The sequence below is a fragment of the Pseudochaenichthys georgianus genome, chromosome 4, assembly GCF_902827115.2.
Source record: "Pseudochaenichthys georgianus chromosome 4, fPseGeo1.2, whole genome shotgun sequence".
Classification (NCBI taxonomy): Eukaryota; Metazoa; Chordata; class Actinopteri; order Perciformes; family Channichthyidae; genus Pseudochaenichthys; species Pseudochaenichthys georgianus.
The window spans coordinates 5,083,778-5,102,458 of NC_047506.1; the positions used below are offsets into that span (position 1 = coordinate 5,083,778).

General features: G+C 42.4%; 1 protein-coding gene across 1 annotated transcript in view; it reads left to right on the plus strand.

Annotated features, from left to right (window-relative positions):
* The window catches only part of atf6 (activating transcription factor 6), a 48,929-nt gene that overhangs the window by 24,237 nt on the left and 6,011 nt on the right, over nt 1-18,681 (plus strand). The window contains exons 10-15 of the mRNA XM_034081217.2: nt 1,368-1,517; nt 3,535-3,630; nt 4,362-4,464; nt 5,897-5,961; nt 7,528-7,639; nt 12,756-12,840. Coding sequence (XP_033937108.1) covers nt 1,368-1,517; nt 3,535-3,630; nt 4,362-4,464; nt 5,897-5,961; nt 7,528-7,639; nt 12,756-12,840 — 611 coding nt within the window. The remainder of the gene's footprint in view (nt 1-1,367; nt 1,518-3,534; nt 3,631-4,361; nt 4,465-5,896; nt 5,962-7,527; nt 7,640-12,755; nt 12,841-18,681) is intronic.

The window sequence follows — 18,681 nt, forward strand, 5'->3', positions numbered from 1 at the left end:
ATAAAATAAAAAGTCATACTACTATCAGCGATTTATGTATAACAATTGCTGTGTCTACCTATAGAGTATTTCTTTGATGCATTGTAAGGTGACTGGGTGTCTCGAAATGCGCCTACATTAAACAATTATTAATAAAAACCGGTTTATGCTGTGAAAACAATATCTGGACAATGAATGCAAAAGATTGTATTCATACATATTGATCGTCCTTAAAAGGCACCTGTTCTTAACGGTAACCTTTGTGGTGCAACCCAAAGTACTGCAGCCCAGTCATGCACACACTGTAAGAGTCAATCATGAGTGAAAGTAAAGAACCCGACAATACTTCGTCACAAAGCCAATTGGCTCTTGTGTGAATCTTCCATTCCTCTGTTGTTGCTGCCAGAGTTTATCGGACTTTGTGACTAACGGGTGAATCAGCTTCAGAACACCGCCCTGGGTTTAGAGGAACAGTTAACATTACCACTGACAAATGTGAAAAGAAAACCATTTCAGGCTTCAAAAGAAGGATCACTATATGGCAGTGTTTCTTATCTCTGCCTATAATACCAACCAACACGGCAAATCAAAATGACTTATGTGTAACTTCACGGGGGAAAAGGGTTTATTTCCCCCAGCTAGCAGATGGAGAGATGGCGTAACCCCACAAAATCAACTGAGGTCCAACTATAACAATACATTCTGTGTTTGTGTTATACAAATATTTGCTTCTCCAGAAACATGTGAGGATCTACTTTTTGGACTGACTAACGATATTCTTTCGTGCCCTGAGCTGGGAATATGTTCTCAGTTGTTCGAGACGCTTAAACATGAAAAAGGACCCATGAATGAGTTTGCTTTTGTGACTCCACAGTAGCTGAAGTGTGTGAGAGTCTGTACCTGTTGCTCACATCTGTGCATTCTGTGTTTGGGCTCTTCTTTGGAATGTAAAGTATTCCCGCTGTTGAGCACGGGTGGATCCCTTTTGAAACGAGAATGCCACCCAGAGTAGTAGTAGTAGTAGTAGTAGTAGTAGTGGTGTGTGTGTGTGTGTGTGTGTGTGTGTGTGTGTGTGTGTGTGTGTGTGTGTGTGTGTGTGTGTGTGTGTGTTTGCTCCTCTGTGTGTGTGTGTGTGTGTGTGTGTGTGTGTGTGTGTGTGTGTGCTTTTGTGTTATGCAGTCTGGACCAGAGTTCAGATTCCCCCCTCCCCTCCTGTGTACGGGATGTGGGCCACGTGGAATTCAGCAGTTATTTAAGTCCATTCCCCTGTTCTTCTTTTCAGTGTTTCCTCCCCTTCTTAGTGTCCTGATTTGGCCTCACCTGTCTCTCTCCTCCTCCTCCCCTCACCTGTCTCTCCTCCTCCCCTCACCTGTCTCCTTCTTCTTCAGTCTGTTCCAGGGTGGCCCTGGCTCAAAGCTCAGAGATGTGTCCCTGCAGCAAGGCGGCAGACACCTGTTGGCTTTCTCCTCGGAGGCAGAAACTGAGGCTGAGATGGACCCCGATTCTCTCGGCCCTGGCCCCTCTGAGACGGGCGACAGGTAATGAGCTCACCCCCCCACACCTTTCATAACACGCCATGGCAGTGAGCACGGATGCACCTGTGCCGAGGCTCAGTCTGAACGAGTATAGCTCATTACGACACGAGTAAACATTGCAAACTCTATCTAAATGTCTGCTTTTCAGATGCCTCCAGGCTAGTAGGCTAGCATTTTAGCTTTGAGTAACAAGTTGGGAAATTAGGGTCAGACTTTGTTTGACATCCAGCTTTCTATAACTAGTAACAGTTTATTATCCTCAAGGGTTTTATATGTTTCTTTCTATTTTAAAAATGCGTACAGGTCCATTTGTAAATTGCATAAATAACATTCTTGTTTGGTACATTATATGGTACTTTATACCTCCACCCCCCTGTCCTGAAAGCCGTGTTTTGCAAGGTGGTCAGAGCGTCCGCATGGCATCGCCAGTCTGCGTTCTGTCAGATCTCCCTGTAGGGTATGTTACATGTTAATGCAAAACATTCGGCTGCAGTGTCAGGTTTCCCGGCAAGTCAGGCAGGAAGGAACACATTAGCCTTCACAAAAGGGGTGACAGCAGCAAGCGCACCAGAGAGGAGGATGACGGGGGAGATATGAAACCTAACCTGGGGGTCCCACTGAACAGGAAGGTGTGTGTGCGGGTAGGTTAATACCGGCCCCTCAGGTAGAGTTATGATCAAGCCTCAGTGGGCTGACATGTTGTCCCGCAGAACCTTTTCCAGAATGTTTAGAGGCGGGAACACGAGGCGTAGTTGATGTGTTGGCTCGGATCAAGGGGGCCCGGGGGGGATATTACGTCGGTGGCGGCATTTTTGTATTAATCCCCTCGCAGGTGGGCACCGACTGTGGACAGTCTACATCATCACCTCCAGGAGCATAATCATTCTTTCACAGAGGTAGAACAGTTCTCACTCTGAGGAGGAAAGTTATGCAATGCAGAGGCCAGTTAATCCATAATGCATGTGAACCCACCTTAGTAGTGACTGACGACCCAGACTGGTTTCATCCGTCGTTTTCTATAATCAGAATGGATGTGACCATTTCTCTGTAGCATGTTTGAGGTTAGGGTTCTCAGCCACATATCTCTCCTGACATTTATGATGGGGTTAGTCATAACCGCAAAAACACCTTACACAATAAATGACTCAAACGTGATAATATTTTTACAGTTCAAGAAATGTAAAGGGGCCCGATTATGCTCATGCTCATGTTCAGGTGCATATGTGTATTTTGTGTCTCTACTGTGACATGTCTACATACTTTAATGTTAAAAAAATTCTTTATTTTTCTCATACTGCCTGTGCTGCAGCACCTCTTTTCACCCTCTGTCTGAAACCAGAGCCCAGTCTGCTCTGATTGGTTAGCTGGCCGGCTCTTTTGTGATTAGTTGACAGCTTAAAAATGTCCCGTCCCTTAGCCTATCATGTGGAATGTCAGCAGGCAGGGGGGAGTGTGTGGGAGAGAAACTTCCTCTGGAGGGATTTTAGTCTTTGCAGACCATTGACATGCACAACAACCTTTATAACTCACGGCAAAAATCCGAAAAGGGCCCCTTTAAAAATAACACAAACAGTCCACGAACAACAAATCAATGTAAACATTTCACACTTTCTTTATTTTTTAAGCATTTCCGGTCGAGTATACTCCATTTTCATAATCTGCACCTCCCTTCTCAGCGTCTTTCTTTCATCTAATAGCCATTGAAGATCTGCCATCTCTGCACATGTCAAGCATTGAGCATTTGAGTCATGAGAACTCATTAGTACAATTCAAACGGTTTATAATTGTCCCCACATTGAAGCCATGCTGCTTCCTTCGCTTCCTCTTGGTCGTCTGCTTCACCTCCATCAGAAGGCGAGCAGCCATGTTGGCTCTCGGTTTCAAAGCATATTCTCAACATGTGGAAAATATTTCAACAGATTCTTGTTTGACATTCATACATTGATTTGAGAGCCTGGTAAAGTGATCAATTCTCTCTCTGTTTAACACCCTTTTATCTGTGTTTTCTCCCGTGTTGTAGCTCTGAGGATAAAGCCCTGATGGTGGTGAAGGACCCCATCCTCCTCAGACCCCCTGCCCCCTGCCAGCCCCCTGTTAACAGGACCAAGTGCTTAGAGTAAGTTATGACCGTTTTAAAGATCACCTATTATGCAAAATCCACTTCTTCATGTCTCTTCTACATCAACATGTGTCCCCTCTTCTTCATGTCTCTTCTACATCAACACGTGTCCCCTCTTCTTCATGTCTCTTCTACATCAACACGTGTCCCCTCTTCTTCATGTCTCTTCTACATCAACATGTGTCCCCTCTGTGGAAAGAGACTCTGGAAGTTTCAGGAACAAAGATTCTCTCTCTTCTTGTCCTGATCCATTTATATAGAAACCTGTCTGAAAATGAGCTGATCAGATTTTAACGACTTTGTGATGTCATAACGATTTTTTGTCTTGTGTAACCATTAGCCAATCAGCAACCAAGGTAACCCCCCCCCCCCCCTTATCAACTGAATCTCCTCCTAGAGCACCATTGAGTTCTTTGTAACCAGATATCTCTCAGAGGGGCGTGGGGAGGGGCTCCTTACTTTCATCTAAAGTAACAGAGAATCAGCACTTTGGAAACAGGGCTGAAACAGAGGGGCTTATGGGTAATGCTGCAATGATCTGTTTGGTGTTTCGAGGCCAAACACTTCAGAGACATGTTTTGTATATATATATTTACCTTTAATGTACCGCCTTCTTTTCTCCTTTCTGCATAATACAACATCTCTATAAAACACATCTAAAGACCACACAAAAATGCTTAAATGTGACTTAAAATGTAAAAACAAATCTAATTCCTGTTGATTGACAGGCTGGCCCATGAGTTGCGGGGCTGGGTCCACCGTCATGAAGTGCAGCAGACCAAATCCAGGCGCATGAGTAACGGCAATCACAAACCCACAAGGACCATTCTGGTAAGTCGCAGCATGTTTTCAAAAACAAGAAAAACATGTCTAATGGGCGGTGCTAGAATGAACAGAATGTTCAGTGTTCTGCTCCCGCTGTATTTTAGGGACACATACAGTAAAGGATGGTATTTGTCAAACCCAAATCTGCTCTTTCACCACTGTTTCACCTCCTCTCACACCTTCCCCTTTTGCTGCCTCTAATTTCTCTCCACCGGGCCGGGTTTAATCCGGCAGCCATGAGAAAGTAAACACAACACTTAGAGGGGCGCTGTAGGATTAGTGCCCCCTGCTCCTTTTTTCCATCATTTTTTCAAGGTTTGTCACAGTAGGGCTAATCCACTGGGAGCTGCCAAGTTCGTATAGCCATTCTTGATTTTTACTTTAAATTAAGGTTCAAGGCTTTTATTGGTCATACGAACATAGCTACAGTGTAGTTATGACGATGAAAATCTTAGGTCACTGGCTCCTCCAACAGTGCAACACACAATACAACTGAAAAAAAAATGGTGCTAGTTGTGGGGGAAACTTCTGTGTAGCAGCAATGCAGTGGGAGTCACAGACTCATGAAGGCGACACGGGAAGAGCAGGAGCTTTGATGTCAAACAGTCACAGCAGCCACGGTCTGACTGCACGGGAGAGTTGCCACGTCAATTCTGGAGCGCCTCTCTCTCGTTCGCCCATTTAACTGGTTTCGCAGAGAGTGATCAACATATTTGAGAAGATAGCCTAAACAGTTGGGAACACTGAGTTACTTGCGTCTGACACTTATGGCCTCGAAGATTTCACACCTTGGAGTCCACAAACACCGAGAAGGAAGTGTCCCAGTAACAACAACCACCTGTGACCTAGGGTTGCCCGGTCATAGAATGGGAACGGCAACATTATGGCTGAAGCAGCCTCTCTCCTTAAAGGAGATCACAGACGTCAGGGTTGGTCATGCACGTCCTATTTAGGAGTCTAGGACAATTATTTCACGAACACTAGTAAATACAAAAAGAAAAATAGTAAAAAAAAGTTATTGGAATATGATGTATTAGATAAATGATTTCTAAGTAGCTGCCAGATTAATGTCATGGATAGTACATACATAATACATAGGAAGGTGTGTTTATTTCTCACCTGTTTTGAGCTGTTCAAGCCCCACACACATATGTCTATTTCAATTCGTATAACTTTATTTTATATATTTTGTGTTTCAGTTTGATTGAATGGTTCTACATGCGAGTTTAAGCTTACACTCGATGGGATTCATTAGGAGGAAACTGGGCTCAGGACTGGAATGTGTGTGCTGATTTCTAGATAATGTGAAATAATTGTTGATTGTAATGAGTATGTATTTAAGTGTTTGACAGCCTTGCCAGCAGTTTATCCTGCTTTAATGGTTAGCTGATGCAAATAAAGACTTTAAAGCTCATTCTTTCATTTTTTTTTCCATCAGAAAGCAGAGAATAAGGAGGATGCCCAGACTTTGACCGTCCGATACACAGATACTCCCGAGGAAAAGTGAGTAAAGGCCTGTTTCAAAGTGTCAGATCCAACACATTTTCAGGTTTAAATGTCTTTTTACAATCATTTCCATTAGATTTTAAAGCTGCATTAAACATCTATAGACATCTAGAAGGCAGAACACGCTGTAGATCCATCAGGATAAATGCAGTCACTGCTGTTTGTGTGGTGAACCAACAATGTGTTGTAAACTAAAACAGTGAATTACGGCTTGTTTAAAAATGCTGACTAGTGTTTATTGTCAACAGGGTACACCAAGATAGATTATGTAAAGCAACTGTAGACACAACAAACTGTGTGTTTCATTGTTTTAACATTTTATTTGAGCAAAGTGGCTGAATGTCCTCACTTTTGGCTTTCTTCAGTTTTTACAATAGGTAAATCAAATCTACAGAACAAAAGAGCCACAACTAGTCCAGGCAGGCGGGGCGCCAGTTGGTCAGGATGGAAATGGAAAGATCTAGATTTCGAGCAATTAAGCAGTTAGATCTTTTATATTTAGGCCACACATTCTTTAAACTCCAGTACGTTTGTGAAACAGGTGACACAGACTGCTGTACAGCTTAAAAAAGAATGAACGTTTACGACAGTTTCACAATATCTGAAGAAAATTAGACTAAAAATCAATAACATTAGTAATGCTCGCTCTCAGCCTTTACATTTTTTTACTTTTTTCTTGTGTGTTTTATCTATTTTTTGGCAAATGAATCACACATTGCAGGAACCTAGAGAACACTGACTTGTTATATGTGGATAATTCTTATTCCTGAATAATCTTGCCGACATATCAAATAATATTAGGGTTTTGATATCAGATACAAAAAAAACTGTTATACAGTAGTACACTTCAGAGTCCTGCACGGGTCTGATTTTCAAGACCCGCTCCCGCCCCGCACACGCAATACCGAACCCGCCCCGCTACCAGCAGATATTGCCAATTAGTTCCGCACCCGACCCGATCCGTCGGCACAAGATCCGCAACCCGACCCGAACCCGCATATATATGAGCTGTGAAAACGTGCAATTATTAACACACGCAGTTGCATATTTGTCTCAAAAAGCGTGGGATGTTGGTTATTTTCTCAATCTAGGAACCAAAAGCCTCCCAGACGTTGGATTTCGCTCTTGAGGAAGTGTTTTTGAAAATGCTGTATTCTCCGCTAGAGAGCTTCACCTCAGCCATTTTGAATGTGGCGCGCACAGTAGCAGATTGATGCGCTGCAGAGGTTATGATTATGCACGGTCCCGCGGGGGAGAAGTCTGAGGATTTAAACATTAAACTCAATTATTATTATTTTAATATATTTATTATGCAATACCCGCGACCCGACCCGCATCATCTTTGTTTTACCCAGAACCGAACTCGGAAAAAAGCGTTTGAAAAAATACCACCCGCGAATCACCTTTTTTGCGGGTCACCCGATGCAGGACTTCTCTGGCACATAACATTGATTATCAGCACTTATTCAGATGAGTACACGTCAATCTTTTCTCCCCAATTTGTAATATTTTTCTATTTCTTTGAGGTGTTTCTCATATGTTTCTGTTATTTCTAATCAACAGGAACCCTGGCAACGAGCTGCAGGTTTACTACGCTCCTCATCACACATACAGCGACTTCTTCGACGAGCTGAACCGTCGCGGCGACACTTTCTACGTGGTGTCTTTCCGCAGGGTGAGTTTCAACTCGTTTCATTAGATACACAGATCTGAGAGAAGAAACGAGGCATTAGCTTCAGCATAAAGGACAATTAAGAAGGTTTTCAGTGTAAGTTTTCATAACTCCACACTATTCAATATGTGTCTGTCATGGCATTTCTACTCCCAAACTGACCATGCTAAGCAAAAAGCGAATTATAAACAGTGTAACTTATGAATCATTAATATTATGTAATAGGTTTGTTTTTCACCAGAGAGGTCTGATTTGAAAGTGGGGGTGGGGGAGGGAATGAAACTCACTCGCCCAAGGGTGTAACTGCGCCTCTGCAGTGCCGTTTCCTTGATCAATTTGTTATCATCAAGAATATGTTTTATATTTTGAGGCAAAACCATATGTCACACTCAATCTACTCGCTCTTTATTCATTTGTCAATGTTTCCACATTTAAGACTCACAGTATGTTTCTAATTTCCCACCTCGGTATGATTAATCCTGGACATCATCAAATCAGTTTATTGAGCTTTTGTTTTCATGAAGAAGAAAACACTTTCACTCCAAGAGAACAAGTTGTACCCATTATAGTTTGTGTTTCGTCATCCTGGAAAGTTGCTGCTCCAAATGCGTCCCAATTAACATTTACATAACAGTTTGTAAAGATATAAAATAAGTATGTGTTACTTTAACACATTTGGATAGTTCCTAAGAGCTCATATCCTACTCAATACCTCTGGGTGATGTTAAGCCTTAAATCCTCAGGATTACTACGGGAGTTTTGGAGCATGGGGTCAAAGTTCAGGACCCTCGTCACAAAGCAAGTCACAAAGGTCTGGCTCTGGATTGGCATGGCGACAGCAGCGACAATGATCACAATGGAGAGGGGGCGTCTGCAGGTCAAGTGACCGCCCGTCCGTTTCCAGCAGCTTTGTGTTGCGTAAAGCTGGGAGGTGGTTCAGAACGTGTAAACACTACAGGGCTAAAACACTCGGACACATTGACTTTTATTCAAAATATTTAAATATAAAAGTCATTCCAGGGTCTGATCCTCACCGACTTAAGATGTTGCTTTAATGAATCACCCAGATATAGGGATGCTTCCAAACGTTAATCTTGAATCAGGTGTAGTCAAAATGGTAACATAAACTAAAACGGTTATAAACACTGGAACCTAAAAAATAAAACCTTTGTTTAATATATTTTTGGTTGAATCACAATTTTAAAAAAAACAACAACAAAAAAACTGAGGAGAGTTTTTATTTTGTATTACTTTGATATACGATATACTTTATTGTCCCCGTAAGGACATTTGTTCTAGAGACTCCGTCCTGCAGTTGCGCATACATGTACATATACAAACACATACAACAACAGACACAATACACAGACGCACATACTGACAATGGCGACCTATTGCCACTACCCTCATGGCCAACATTTAAAAAGTACATTTCATTACATGTGAATGTTAAGAAGCTTAATGGACATAGATATGATATGATATGAGGGTTGTTTGGTCTGTACCCATTGCAACATTTAAAAGCCAAAGTCAATGTCTTCAAGTGCTGGTTTTATCCAACTTATATTCAAAAACCCAGAGTTATTCAGCTTTAGAGACGCAACAAATAGACAACTAATGGATTAGATGACAGAAAATGAAACGATCAATGAGATCAAATCCATGCAATGCCAGACTTAAAGGTGGGGTAGGTAACTTTGGAGAAACCAGCTCGAGTGCGCTAGAATTTGAAAATACACAGCCGGAACAAATCTGCCACTTCCTCACAGAGCCCCTCCTCCAACACACACGAACGCGCACATGACCAATGAGGGCACGAGATAAGTTTGAGCACAGATGGAAGGCTGACAGGCAGGTAGGCCATCCAGTTACTTTAGCCGGGCCGGCTCAGATGATTGGTCGTGCTTTTTACAGCACCACGGCTTCCACAGATGACGTTTTTTGTCAAAGCACTTCAGATATTCATTGCTATCGGGATGTTAAGAGCATTCCGTGGAATATAACAAAAAGTGTATCTCGAGCCGGTTTCTCAAACTGACCTACCCCACCTTTAATGTGGAGATTCTCTGCTTTTCTCATGTTTAATATTATAATAAATGTTTTTTGGGCTGAGAAAAACTAAGCATTTTAAAACATCACCTTGGAAAACTGGGTCATACTTTTCTGAAATGTATAAGACCAATCCTTTAATTAAGAAAAGTAATTTGCATAATTGGTTGCCTTTTTCGATTACCATCACAAGAAATCATCACATCTGAGGAAGCATGAAAGAAAGCCCTTGTTTACTTCATGTTTCTCTTTCTGGATATGATTCTTACTTTTTAATTAAATGCTGAAGTGAACTTATCCTGGTTTTAATAAACTGTAAAGTCTAGAGGAATCAAGGATGTCTTATTGGGTTTGACAAAAGCACTTTACAAGGCAATAAAAACAAATCGTGGATTACAGGCTTGTTATTCAGTGACTTTTATTTGCCCACAATTAAACCCAAAAATATGATGTGAGAGTAGAAGTCAAGAAGACACATTTATAACAACAACGTCACTCCTTTCTATCTAAGGAGAAAATCAAACAAAAACAAAAAAGGAGTGTGACAGTTTATTTGCCTTTTTATTGTGTGTGTGTGTGTGTGTGTGTGTGTGTGTGTGTGTGTGTGTGTGTGTGTGTGTGTGTGTGTGTGTGTGTGTGTGTGTGTGTGTGTGTGTGTGTGTGTGTGTGTGTGTGTGTGTGTGTGTGTGTGTGTGTGTGTGTGTGTGTGTGTGTGTGTGTGTGTGTGTGTGTGTGTGTGTGTGTGTGTGTGTGTGTGTGTGTGTGTGTGTGTGTGTGTGTGTGTGTGTGTGTGTGTGTGTGTGTCGGGCGTACTTTTGTTTTCTGTCCCAGTCAGTATGATGTTTTAACAGCACTGCCAAAGCTCTGGATTAAATTTGTAATTTTGTTTAGATTATGAACCAATCTCTTCCAATTGACGTTTTTCCCCTTGATGCAACTCATCTGGTTCATTATGGGATGTTACTCGCCAGCAGTTGAGGTCACTCTCTGCTGGGTGTTTCTTCAAACACTCAGGGATGGCCATGCTAAGGTCAAAGTTACTTTAAGACCTCTTTAGATTCAAAACCACCTGTTGCTTTAAGTGTGAAATGAGGCGATGGAAGAAATAACCCCCCAAAAGACCAAATATAGAATTGCTCTCTGTCCCGTCATTTTGCGGTTTTTCTCTCACCGCCTGCGGCTTGATGTAAGTGTGCATTGAGGTGGTGGAAACACTGGCTGCTTTCACCATGTTGCGTATCCCATAAGCTTCAAGCTAAATGCACCTGTTGTCATGGCAGCTGCAGCTGTTATGTCAGCTTGACAGGCTCCCCCGTCCCCTGATGATGAGCAGTAATGTGGCTGGTTGTTTCCCTGCCACCCTCCAAACACAGTCCATGCCGCCGCTCAGTCATTTTTAACATTTAATTCTCCCTTTGGGTGCTTACAGCTTATCCTTAAAGCCGTGCAGTGCCATGCCATCACACAAACCCTTCATTCTGAAAAATACAAAGTTTGACGCTGAAGCCTGAGCCCAACTTCTTAGCGTCATTTTCAAGAGGCCCTATTAGGTTTTCCCTTTTTTGTATGTGCTATATGTAGGTTTGTGTGCATGTAAATGGTTTGCAAAGACTAACATTCAAACTCCATTGGACTCCTTTGTTTACTTCGGGAAGATACAGTAATGACGTCACTATGTAACACTTGTGCTTCTATTGGCTAGCGCTCTAATTCATTGTACGTGATAGGCTAAGGGGCGGGACATCTCTAAGCAGTTGACCAATCAAAACAGAGCCAGCTAGCTAACCAATCAGAGCAGACTGGGCTCTGGTTTCAGACAGAGGGTGAAAAGAGGTGCTGAAAAATAAAGAGATTTTTGGAAACATGTCCCAGTAGGGACACAAAATACAAATATGAACCTGAAAATAAGCACAATATGTCCTCTTTAATTCGTCTTATCAGGCATTATGAAGAAGACGGTCTTGTTGACAGCAATGATCTACAAAAGCCAAAAACCTAGATGGCATGGTCTCTCTCCCGCGTGTCTTTGTATCTCACACGTTTTCAACATTTCTTCTTCCTATCTTCTGGCTGTAATCCTTTCTCTGACCTCAGACCGTACTCTCGCCTGTCTTCACCTTAACGCCCCTCATTTTTCAAATCACCCCAGCTGAGTTGCGTAAAGCCAAGTGTTGTATAGTTTTCATTTGGCCCCTCGATAGCTAGAAAAGCCACAGAAAGCTCCAGGTTTCCAGGTGATGGCTGGCAAATCTTGTCATTTAAAATATATTTTCTTGCTTTACACACTGAGAAAAGTGATAAAGTAATAAATGATTTCATACATGGACTGCATTTTAATGGGGCATTTTTCTTTGCAACCACTCAAAGCGCTTTTACAGTTCTAGTTAGCTGTGTGTGTGTGTGTGTGTGTGTGTGTGTGTGTGTGTGTGTGTGTGTGTGTGTGTGTGTGTGTGTGTGTGTGTGTGTGTGTGTGTGTGTGTGTGTGTGTGTGTGTGTGTGTGTGTGTGTGTGTGTGTGTGTGTGTGTGTGTGTGTGTGTGTGTGTGTGTGTGTGTGTGTGTGTGTGTGTCATGTGTTTGCTCATTAGCATTCCTCTCTTTAACCACAGCTCCTTCTCAGGTGATGTGCTGCTCAGATTAAAGCCATTGTCTAATGGATTGCACTCAAGCTACTTTTTAATAGCTTCAGAAACTGCAGGACTTTGCTGGTTAATGCCCTTTTAAATCTTAGACTTCTACCAGATTAATCTACTAGATTAATTAGTGCCATGAGTGTTTTGGTGGCCCAAGGGGAAGGATTATTAACTGATTTTATCTGCTCAGACGATGGGGCATGGCACGGAAAAAGGACTACATTAGTGGAATTATCTGACTCTTAAAGACCGCTGATCCTCCCATTGCGTCAATGATACCGCAATGGGAGTTAATGCAAATCTTCAAGGAGGTCATCTCTTTAAAGCTATCAACTCGAATCCAAATCCTCATTAACAACTGGCAAACGCATGCATAAATCTGTCTTATTTGCTGCCAGATGTATTTTCCTCCCGCCAACCTTCTCCTCTTTGCTCCCAGGATCATCTCCTTCTTCCTGCCACCAGCCACAACAAAGGAAGTCGACCGAAGATGTCTGTGGTGTTGCCAGCCATGAACATAAACGGTGAGCACTGCAGCACAGACGCAGTACAGTTGTGGGGGGGTTTGCTCAATCAACACGCTGTATCAGATGAGAGCAGGGCTGGGAGCAGATTCAGAAACACGTCTCCTCACAAGAATGCATTACTGGTGGTGAAAAACACTTCCAAGGAAAACTCCTTTGCCCAAAATAAGGAGGAGAAGAAGAAGATGGACCTTAATTCAAAATTCAGTTTCCACTCTGTCATACACGCACATGCGTTTTTATACAGGTACATACAGTACACACTTTTTAAAACATACATATACACACAGTTATATGCACACATGCACATGCAGTTGAGAGGCCAGAGCAGAGGCAGCCAGTCTAGCCGGCACCAGTGAGCAGTTGGGGGTTAGGTGCCTTGCTCAAGAGCACCTCGGCAGTGGCCCAGGAGGTGAACTGGCTCCTCTCCAGTCACACTCCGTATTTTTGGTCCGATCGGGACGTGAACCGGCGACCCTTCGGTCCAAATTCCAATCCCCTACAGACTGAAACACTGCCATTTTGAATGTTAAGCCTATTTGAAGGTGATTTGGATAAGTGTTCTTTATATGCTTGTGTTTTGTTTCCCAAAGATCTATTTGGAGTGTTTTGCCTCTTCAACTTAAATGGAAGTTTTTTTTCAGATTTTCTTTGCCATTACAATTTCTTTGACATCTGGCGTCTTGTTAGTGGTAGGTCTTTGGTCCCTACCTCCCTCTGAGCCCTTTGCCGTTTCTGTTACGTCCTTCAGACTCTGATTATCCTCTCTGTTGCATTTAGCTACAGTATGATGTCAAGTGTCTGTGCAGCCGCTGCCCGAACCACACAGACACAAACATTTAAAGAAAAGAGAAAAGCTTTTTCAGGGTGGTCATTTCCTTTTTGCTTTGATCTTTTTTTAGATTGTTGAACAGAAAATATTGAACTTGAGGTTTAGGCAGCAATGTTTATTTTGTCAGATTAACCAAATTTATAACATTACACATTTTATTATTTTATTAAAGATATTATACTGTCATGAAAATCATTTGAAAATGCCTTCTTGTTGGCTCAACCTTGTAAGCACATTTGTGTCATCAACACTCAAACACATTTCTTTAATTGTTGGCTTTATATCACCTTTACGGTTATAAAAAGCTAGACCCGTAGAGAAATAAGTAATTCAAAGACAACTTCTAAAGTCTTGAGTCTGGCGTTTTGTCCGTCCCGATCTTGTTTTCTTACCACCAGAAGTGACAGGAGAAGTTAGAGCTATCGAACGTTGAACCAGACATATATTGACGACCAAAATCTTCCAATCGACTTTCGTGAATTATCATCCCAAAACTTTTCAGCAGCGTGTCAGGACCTGTCAATCACTAGGTAGCTCCACCCGAAAATACACGCTGCTTTATCGTCTATTTTATTCTAAATTGGACCATCATTTACATAACGAGGATACGGCTGTGATAAAGAAGACTTAAAACTAGCATTGGAAGGAAACCCTAAACCCATGTTTACAATTTGTATTGAGGTAATAAATCAAGTAACAATCTAAAAAGGGCACGTTAAGGCACTTGCACATTGGCTTCACTTTGAAGATCCAGAGTTTCTGCGTGGAAGCAGCAAAAAAGCCAGTATCACCCAGACCTGTGGAAAGTAGGGAAATAAATAATGTGTGCAACTTTGATACGTTGGCCACCTACAGTTATTTGTTCTGGACAAAAAGTATTCATGGTCTTTGCAACCTTGGGAGAATGTAAGTGTTTTGTTTTGAGCATGCCACACTCAGCATCCACTCTGATTGAATCACTTGATGTCTCCAAGCTAGCATTAAAAAATCAAGGATATAAAAACAAATACAAGTCCTCTTAAGGTTAAAGGGCATGGAGGAGGGAGCTCATCTCGACCCCTTCATTTCCTCTCAAAGGAACAATTGCCACCCACAGCTTGTCACAGTGAGTGGCAATCAAAATGCACTTGGTTGTGGTCAAGGGGAGGGGATATCCATCCGTCCATTTTAGATGCAATCACCCTTTACCTTTTTATTTGAACGTCTTACTTTTTAAAACAGAATCAAATGAAAGCACTGAAACACTGTGCATGAGATACGCCTAAATATTTCAATACGTAATCGGCAAAAACCTTGGAGTTGGGTTGGTGCAGTTGTTGCCAATTTGTTTTATTTGGCGTAACCCCAAAGTATGTTCTTGATTTCCATGAGCTCATCATAGCTTTTCTCTATAGTTATTAGATCTGCTGGATACCAGATATAAAAAGTCAGACGATCAGAGATTTCATTAAAATTATATATTTTTTTATATCTAAATTCAGAAATGATTTATCATGTGGTGTGATTGTGACCAAGCAGTGAACTGAAAGGAAACCTGCTCAAGAGGGATTGTGTTTGCAGGGTGTGAACAATTAGGAAGACAGCCTGTTGTTGTTGGGTGTTGGCCTGGTGTTGGAATCACAGATCCTCTTGTTCCTCTGTTATCTCTGAGTCAGTGGAAAAGCACCAGCGACAGATTCGATTAGTCAACCAGCTCTAAGGGGAGTGAGTCAGTGGAATATGAGCTCTTAGGGAAGACATGGCCAGTGGGAAATAACTTTTTTTTGCTTCTGAGAGGGGGGTGTTAGAGCTGAAGATTGATGAAGGTCAACATTGTTCTCGGTTGGTCTTGTCAGGGAGGAATGCTACGGTCCATGCTGGTCAGATGGCCCATTGAAATAGCTGAAAACAGTGAAATCCAAGACCTCCTTTTCAGCTAATTGATGAAATGGCCAAACAAAGGTGGCATTCAGGGAGAGATATCAGGTCTGGAAAGATTCTTGTTAGCTCAGGAAAAGGATCTTGGATTTGCATGATCAGTCATGGATGCACGAAGTTGGCCTTAAGTGCAATTGTCCTATGTGCTTTTACTTAAAGGGGACCTATCATGCAAAATGCACTTTTGTACGTCTTTTAAGTGTCAGAAAACACAACCCTCTCTCTTTTCCTCCATACCAAAATCTCTAAAAACGGGGCTGCAACGGATCTGATACAGACTGATACAGATTTGAAATATCTCTGACGTCAGAAACAAGGAGCTCCGCCTATATGGGCAACTCTCCACCTATCAGGGGAATGAGAGGTTGCCGTGGCATGGTAACAGCATGGTAACAGCATGGTAACAGCATGGTAACAGCATGGTAACAGCATGGTAACAGCATGGTAACATGACGCTCGTGCCTCGCCCCCCTCCTTTGCAGGGGGGCGTGGTCAGCTGCAGCTCATTTGCCACAGAATCAGCCCTTGCAAAGACAGGGCTGGAATAGAGCAAATAGAGCAACATGAGGCATGGCTAAAATGCATGATCTGTTTGGAATTTTGAAAAAAAAAACTTCACAGACATGTTTTATATCGGTATGGCCCTACAATATATTATTCAAATATAGCATGATAGGTCCACTTTAAAGTATTTTCCTGCTTGTTTCTGGTGCTAGTGTTCTTGAATTTATTATGCCAGCTGGATCATGTGGTATATTTTAGAGAGAAGATTAACGGCAGTTTTATTTTAGCACAGATGCCGGTACGGTAGCTTCAGTTTCAGATGCCACAACAGCACCTTCTAGATGTTGACCTGACAGAAAGGACTCTAGCTGTTGCTGTTCTCCACACCCACTTTCAACATGTAAAGTCCAATGTGTCGCACAGGTGACAGCCTTCAAATCACATCTGAGATTTATGTTGTCTTTGTCTGAAACTTTGAAGTGCGAACGTACACATTTAGATGGGAAAGACGCTTAGAAATGCAGGAACACGGCCCCTTCTCTGCAGCGTGATTGCTCCACGTGGAGGATAATTCTTTCCAGCTCCCTGTTGCTGCTCTCCTTCAGGAATGCCTTCCTTCTCCAGTCACTAAATGGTTTTCATCTGGAGGAGATGGATACACACTGCTAATCTGGAGTGAGTGTTTGGTCTGTCGTGGTCAATAACTGATCATTGAAGATTTGAGAATTTGATGTAAGACGTGGCTTGTTTCTGTCTCGCCGCGTGTCCACGGTCCTCCTCCGCCTTGATTCTCTCTGAGAACATATCTGGCCGAGCGGTGGTTCCTCGTAAGGACTGAAGGGTGTGTTTATTTAAGGATCTCCCGAGTTTGAAAGTAACTCAATCAAGTGGAAGCGACATGTTTGGAGGGGAGGAATGTTTGGTAGATGACATCATCTACAGGTGGATGGATGGTGGCAGACGCACTGCAGTCTACAGTATGTTTGCCTCTCATGTGCTCTGTCGCCAACAGGCAGCTTTCAGTGGGGGTTCAAGGTAAAGCAACGCTCCACTGAAGGAGTCAGGGGGTCAGATTTTCCTACTCCTCTAATCCAAACAAACATGCACCAATGCTCTGAAAAGAACCCTCTTACCAACCCAAATGTTTAACCCTTCTGATCCTTGGAAAAACAAACTTAAGCAAGTGATTATTTGCCTCAGTGACATCATTCTCAGTGCTTAAAGCTAGTATTAGCCATTAATTGATCTGTTTACCTTTGGCTATACTGCCATCTGAGCACTGAGTGCTAATTTGCCAATGTTAGCATGCCCAGCTAAGATGTTGAATCTGGTTTGTAGTGTACCTGCTAAACATCAGTATGTTCTGTGTGTTAGCTGATGTTAACATTTAGCTCAAAGTGCTGTGTCACAGAGCTGCTAGCATGTCTGTAGCAGTCTTTTTACTGCCTGTAAGATTATTTTCCAAAAGTAAAACATGGTTCGTTGCTCAGCATTGGCTTTTGGCTTGCATTCTATTGCAGAACGTCCCAATCAATAAAAGATGAGCCTATTTAGAATTTCTAAATACACATTATCTGAAAGTGAATGTAATCGCCTTCATATTAGATCCGCAATTATTTGATTGGCCTTGTAATTTTGTAATAGTTCTGATGAATTCCTTCCTTTTGGACATTAAAACAAAGCTCCCCTCATAAACATGTCTTCAGTGTCTGTGCCAGTCTGGCAGCGACCATCCACTCGAGATGCTCTCTCAAGTTTCCTCAGATGTCTTGTTGCCAGACATCAGGCTTTTCTCAGCACACACCAGCTCCCTGTGTCGCTGGGACTTTCTGGAACATCTCCAGATGGCACCAGTAAAAGGGGGAAGGAGACCATGCAGAGAGGACTGTAGATCTGGCAGCTTCTTCAAAGAGCTGGTGTGTGTGTGTGTGTGTGTGTGTGTGTGTGTGTGTGTGTGTGTGTGTGTGTGTGTGTGTGTGTGTGTGTGTGTGTGTGTGTGTGTGTGTGTGTGTGTGTGTGTGTGTGTGTGTGTGTGTGTGTGTGTGTGTGTGTGTGTGTGTGTGTGTGTGTGTGTGTGTGTGTGTGTGTGTGTGTGTGTGTGTGTGTGTGTGTGTGTGTGTGTGTGTGTGTGTGTGTGTGTGTGTGTGTGTGTGTGTGTGTGTGTGTGTGTGTGTGTGTGTGTGTGTGTGTGTGTGTGTGTGTGTGTGTGTGTGTGTGTGCGTGCGGTTTCTCTATTGAAGCTTCTCGAGTTGTTGGCTGAATAGAATTGAGAGATGTTGGTCATTTGCATAATGGTGACAATTATGGCCTACATATTACAGTGCAATTGTTTTTAAATTGTGGGGAATTTGATTTGATGATGGGTACAGTAATCTGATTAAGGGGTGACATAAGATCTACAAATAAAGAGATAACCATATAAATCTTAATTTGTTTAACACAATATTGACATATCGTCACCCTATAATGCTGATATGGTGAACATGTTAGCAAACCGTTGGCACACATCATCAAACAAATACATTACAATTCATTTGGAGACGAATTTCTGGTCACCACCTGGTTAAGTCAATTATTCACTTTCCTTT